Source organism: Elaeis guineensis, chromosome 3, assembly GCF_000442705.2.
Source record: "Elaeis guineensis isolate ETL-2024a chromosome 3, EG11, whole genome shotgun sequence".
NCBI classification, from domain to species: Eukaryota; Viridiplantae; Streptophyta; class Magnoliopsida; order Arecales; family Arecaceae; genus Elaeis; species Elaeis guineensis.
The window spans coordinates 112,397,059-112,403,567 of NC_025995.2; the positions used below are offsets into that span (position 1 = coordinate 112,397,059).

At 39.9% G+C, this 6,509-nt stretch overlaps 1 protein-coding gene across 2 annotated transcripts; it reads left to right on the plus strand.

Annotated features, from left to right (window-relative positions):
• The first annotated feature begins 234 nt into the window (after positions 1–234).
• On the plus strand, positions 235–6,254 carry LOC105040855 (eukaryotic translation initiation factor 2 subunit alpha homolog). Of its 2 annotated transcripts, none has more exons than XM_073254444.1 (6): positions 235–823; positions 1,003–1,089; positions 1,173–1,337; positions 1,535–1,639; positions 5,306–5,404; positions 5,894–6,254. In XM_073254444.1, the coding sequence occupies exons 1-6, from the start codon at positions 395–397 to the stop codon at positions 6,047–6,049; spliced, it is 1,041 nt and encodes a 346-aa protein (XP_073110545.1). In that variant the 5' UTR covers positions 235–394; the 3' UTR covers positions 6,050–6,254. The 2 variants fall into 2 exon arrangements, with proteins under 2 accessions (XP_073110545.1, XP_010915882.1); XM_010917580.4 differs by having other exon boundaries at positions 1,191–1,337.
• Positions 6,255–6,509: the final 255 nt, after the last annotated feature.

Below are 6,509 nucleotides of genomic sequence, written 5' to 3' on the forward strand. Positions count from 1 at the left end.
TCTCTCTTATCTTACATATTGTATCTATCCTCCTTCCAATGCATCCTTTAACGAAGCTAAGGCTTAAGTGGTCAATATAACTCATCCATTCTTTATGGACCAGGCCTAGTGTTTATTGGGCTTTCGGCCTGACATCGATACCCTTGCCGCCCCTATTCGGGTATGAAAGGGCCTTGGGCCCGAGCGGCAGTGTATATATGCGGCTGGCGTCGTCCGTGTTGGCCCTTTCTGACTGAACCCACTTTGCGGACGAAAAGTACGGACCTCCGACTGACCGCCAGCCCTAAATCTTCTCTCTTCTCCCTACCTTTCTCCTCCTCTCCGGCTTCACTCCACGAAACCCTAGAAAGAGAAGACCCTAAGAGGAAGAGGAAGTAGGCGCATCAATTGCAAGATGCCGAATTTGGAGTGCCGGATGTACGAGGCCAGGTACCCGGAGGTGGATATGGCGGTGATGATCCAGGTGAAGAACATCGCGGACATGGGGGCGTACGTCTCCCTTCTGGAGTACAACAATATCGAGGGCATGATCCTCTTCTCCGAGCTCTCTCGCCGCCGCATCCGCAGCGTCTCCAGCCTCATCAAGGTCGGCCGCCAGGAGCCCGTCATGGTCCTCCGCGTCGACCGCGAGAAAGGGTACATCGACCTCAGCAAGCGCCGTGTCTCCGAGGAGGACATCCAGGCCTGCGAGGAACGCTACAATAAGTCCAAGCTCGTCCACTCCATCATGCGCCACGTCGCCGAGACCCTCGACCTCGACCTCGAGGACCTCTACATCCACGTCGGCTGGCCCCTATACCGCAAGTACGGCCATGCCTTCGAGGTGCTTCTCCTACTCTAATCCATAATTTCTTCCCTGACCAAACAGACTAAAAGTTGGTCCTTGGATATTCTAGTCAAGTAAAAACTGGTTCTTGGATGTTCTTGTCTAGCAAAATTGGTTATTGGACGTTCTTGTCAAGTAAAAATTGGTTCTTTGCCTTTTATTTTACTTCTCTACAGGCGTTCAAGTTGATTGTGATGGATCCTGATTCAGTTCTGGACTCCCTCACTCGGGAAGTCAAGGAAGTTGGTCCGGATGGGCAGGAGGTGATGCAAAAGTCCTAAAGTTTTGATCTTTATGCCTGATTTTTAGTTCTTTATTCTTTCTTTTGGTGACAATTCTGATTCAGGGAGGTAAATTTGCTCAGGTGACTAAGATTGTGCCAGCGATGACGCCCGAGGTTAAGGATGCTCTGGTCAAGAACATCAGGAGAAGGATGACACCGCAACCGCTCAAGATACGTGCTGACATCGAGATGAAGTGTTTTCAGTTTGATGGAGTTCTTCACATCAAGGTCTGAAATGGGATGTCTAGATGTTTCCTTAGTTCCATCTTGCTTCCCTTATCATCATCTGGTGACTAATTTGGTTTATTTCAATTTATTGGGCTTGTTGATCTCTCAGTTCTTATTGCTTCTCTGTTGCTAGAGAAAATATTTTGCTGTGATACCCATATGATGGTGATCTTATATGTTGACTCATTACTTTGCAGGAAGCTATGAGGAAAGCGGAAGCTGCAGGGAATGATGATTGTCCTGTAAAGATTAAACTAGTTGCCCCTCCGCTTTATGTTCTCACCACACAGACCCTTGACAAGGTTGGTGAATAGTTGAATCAATTTATTTTGTTTCCTGAAAGGATTCTTTGTCACCGTCCTGATGTCCTTTTAGATCAGCAAAACTCTTGGTGCGTAATCCATCTGAGTGATCTTCCAAGGATGATGTCTAATCGTCTAGAAATGATTCAGAATGTATGGGGCCTTAGTTGGTTTGATTTGAGTGGATGCGGGGAATCACTCCAAGCTTGAAGCTCAAATTATGGACTGATCAGGGAGAGAATTAAGGGAAAGAAAACTGTACTTTCTCATATTTTGGAAAGCCAGCTCCCCATTTTGCAATTTGTCTGTTTTTTGTACCACCAATTTTGTGTGGTTTTTTTTTTTTTTTTCACTTGCTGATTTGTTATACTTAAGAATGCAGATCCGACATTATGATTGGTGGGCTCAGAAAATTTGTGAATAGCGGGTAAACTGAACTAAGTAGTTTAAGTGTATCATAAGAGACTAGTAAGTAATCCCTGCACCTTCTTCCATAGGGCGCTGTAAAAAAGATATCTTTGAGAATTATTATTAATTAAACCTAAGCTTTTCAAAAGGTATTCCTTTTTTCTTGGTTTTTTGATGTTGTTTTATGGCTTGCTGATTCTTTTATTATTTTTTTTTCCTCAATGGTGTTATTTTGATGTCATTTTATGGTCTGTGCCATGTCTTAAGCGCTGCTTATTACAAGCAAAAATATGCTAAGTATTTTGCGACCTTTTTTGGTTTAAGAGGGTCAAAACATGCCTTACACCTTTTCTGCATCCTAATTTTTGATCATAAAGTCATGCTGAATATTATTGATTCCATAGGCAATCTGTATGCCTCTAAAACTCATCTATTAAAAGGCATCTGTTTTTTTTTGTACTTTCTAGGCTTGTTCTTAACTTATTATGAAAAACTTGACATGCTTATTTTGAATTAATTTGTGCTAGTGTTATGATATTGAATTCTTGAAACTCTGAAACAAACATTTCCAACACTTTCTGTTACTAGAACTCCCTGCCAAGGCTTTTTACCAAAAACCTCTAAAAGACTCAAAACTAGAAGTTAGAGCCCATTTAAGACCATTGATGACAATGATAAAGATTAAAATATGCTATGGAGGAGAAGAAGGCTAGAATGTGGATGTTTAGGAATCTCCTTAAACATATCATCATGAAAAAATATTAGTATGCATGTCAAACTGGTAAATAGGCCAATGTTATATGAAGATCTTCTTTGTAGTATGGTTCAATTTAAGCATCATATGCTTTTAGTTCTAAGATTTTGCAAGCAAGGATTGCTGTGGTGTCAAAACCCATTCTTCAAGTATGTTCTTGATCCTGTTGCCACCACCCCTAGGAACGGCACAAACTCATTTCCTCTCTCTCATTCTTGCCCACTCCTGTTCTTCCATTTTCAATACCTGATTCCTAAGAGCAAGACCAGTTTTTAATCTAGTGCTATATGAACCTGTTTTATGTTAATAGTATATCTGCTGTTTGGTTTCTATTGAATCTTTACACTTGGTTTATGAAAGTACTTACTAATTCAAGTTACTTCATTTGATAGTTGCTTGTAACATTGCGTACGAAATTTGTCAAGGGAGGTGCTTCCTGCATGCAGTTCTGCTTTGCATCAGGCCACTATCAAACAATAAAAACACAATAGGTTCTTGACAGTCAGGGGAAATACCTCATGTGTTAAAGGGGTACATGAATCCATGGGCCAACAATAGATTCATGTACTGGTTAATGGAGCCTTCATAGTGAGTCTTGGGAATTCTGCAAAAATGAAGAGGATCAAGATTTTAATTTGGGGGCTGTGAACACAGCAAGCTTCTATCCAGTTCTGCTTTGCATCAGGCCACTATCAAATAATAAACAAACAATAGGTTCCTGATAATCAGGGAAAATGTCTTAATGTATTAAAATTCATCAAATCCATGGGTCAATAGACTCGTCTGCTAGTAAATGAAGCCCTCTGAGTGAATCTTGGGAGCTCTGTAAACATGAAGAGTGTCAGGATTGTGGAGCAAAGACCTTGAATGCAGCAAGTTCCTGCATCCGGTTCTTCAGTTCAGGCCACTATCAAACAGCAAACAATAGGTCCTTGGCAATTAGGGGAAATATCTCATGTACTAAAACGAGAACCCATGGACCACAAATAGAGTGGTCAGGTTCTTAATGGTGCCTCCATTGTTAGTCTTGGGAAATCTGGAAACGTGAGGTGGCTCAAGATTTTAAATTGAGGACCTTGAATGCAGCATGCTTTTCGTTACAGGCTCTTCCTGCATTGCACGTTCTAGCCATGTTTGTAACAAATTGTCGTAGGACTTGTACATTCCAAGTTGATACCGTGCTGAATATATTAGCTCTGTATCTTGATATACTTTTATCTAGATTATACACACAACAAATGCATTTGGGTTAGTTAGGTCATGCTTAAGTGACACAAGAATCCTTTTAGGTGCATAACCAAATTCCTGGGAAAGTTTTGGAGATTTGACTCCAACACTCATATGTGTATGCTCTGTGCCTTACTAGGAAGAAGGGTGATGTATGTGTGTATTGTCTTTTTGAAAAAAAAAAAAAAAAATCCAAACCTTGGTGTCTGTTTTCCTTATTTTAATGCAATTCTTATTCTTTGTCAGTCATTTGGGTAGGAATCAAACTATTTTGAGATAGTTCTTAATATTATGGAATCCTAAGGAAACTATAATTCAAGAAAGCTGATGCTTGTTTGATTGTCCGTAGAAAGCAGATAACTGGATCTATGAGATATCAAAGGATTTCCAATGTTTGTATTTGTCACAATCATGTTAGCAGCAGTGATGCAAGTAATGGATGTAAATAAAAAAGCTGAAGCTTCCTATACATTGCTCAGAGGAATATATCTATATTTCAGTTCCCTGGATTTGGCATGATAAAATTTTGTTACCACAATGTACATCCAACTCTTTTGAGTGATGCATGCCTTATCATCATTGTATTTCATGACATCATCCTGATCAATGCATTGAGTCATCAAACGTCGGTGATGAATCTATGTTACATCACTGATATAGTGATATGGATTAGGTTTCGTGGTGGAAAACTAAACCGCGGACTTATCAGATGTGCCTTTTTAACTTTGTCATCTGCATCTACAGCTACCCCAATTGTTTAGAATAATGAATCTGATTAATTTAAATGCATACAATACAATATCTATTCTCGAGAGGAGGCTATTCCAGACCTCCTCCTAACGACTCTCAGTATGTGTTTTTCTGAGGTACTGATGCATGGGCAAGATTTCAATGTTATTCTCACAATGTTGTAGAATTTGATCCTAAGTAAAAAAACCACCTTCACTTTTTACTTTATAATTGGCATCTAACATGGGAAACTTCTTGTCCATATTAAATGCATTTAACTGATTTATTTTTTTCCCTTGTGCATGATCTTAAATGTCATGATTACAAAAAAAAAGGTTCTGTTTGAGTCCTGGATCCCAATTCAAGATCTTATGTGAAGGGGTTTTTCTGGAGGCATTCATGTAGAATGATGTTTTGACACTTTACTTGTTTGCATATTAAAGCTGTGACCTGTTCATGTTGGCTGAACTATGAAGGGTCTCAATTATTTTTGCCCATTTGTTTATTTTATTTATTTATGGTAAACATGTCCATGTTTCTTTGGACAGGAACAAGGGATATCAATTCTTAATAATGCTGTCAAGGCTTGTACTGAAGAGATTGACCACCACAAGGGGAAGCTCACCGTGAAGGAGGCACCAAGAGCTGTGAGCTCTCTCTCTCTCTCTCTCTCTCTCTCTCTCTCTCTCATTTGCTCGCTCACTCGCTCGCTCGCTCTCAAATTACTTTTATTGGAAATTATGTCTTTCCCTGCTGCCCAAGAAAGAAATACTTCTCTCTAGCATTGGCCAACCCATTGTCTTCTATTTTGGTTTTTTCTTTTATTGTTCAGTGGATTTATCCCAGTTCATTGGCTAAGACTTTCACAATTGATGAGATGCCTGCACCACACTTCACCCACTTCCGAATAAAAGTGCCCTTGAAATCCATGATTACCCTTTTTATCCTCTTCTTCCATTTGGGATTAAGGGGATAGACTTAATACCATAACTATAACCATCCCGCTTTTACCAATGTTGGATGAAAGTGACAGACTTAATGCATTGACTGGGAAAAACAAAATCGAGTTCTTACCCTTGTCTCATAGGGGCTTGTTTCCTTTCTTGCTGATATAAACTGGATTGATGTTCCTGTAGGTGAGCGAACGAGATGACAAGCTACTTGCTGAGCACATGGCGAAATTACAGTCAGCTAGTGAGGAGGTTGATGGAGATGAAGGTAGCGAAGATGAGGAAGATACAGGAATGGGTGAAATTGATGTGGAGAATTCTGGTGTCAGCATGGCTGACTGAAAATTGAACATCTAGATCAAAGCCGGCATATTGCCCATGTTTGAGATTAGTTGTACACAACCAGTCAACAAGTAGTGTGCTGTTAAGTCTTTTTCAAATGTTACAATTCATTGATGAGGCTAGTAAATTGAGGTATACTTCTGCTACCATTCACTTGGATGATACTTTGTCCTCCATTATATGACAATTTTGCAAATTTGTCCAAGCTTCCTGGTCTCTTTGCTTTTACGCCCACCGGATCAGAGAATGAATGTTAGAGCATAGTCGATCAGCTTGTAATGAATTGAATTGAATATTTTGATTGAAAGATTAAATAACAATTTCCATTTTTCCAGAATCTAGTACTGATTGGTGTCTAGGTACTGTTTCTATCATGACAACCTTGTAATTGTGTTTGAGTGGGAGGGAAGATCCAAAGGCAAATTACCCATGTCCGAATACTTGGGAAGCACCAACACGA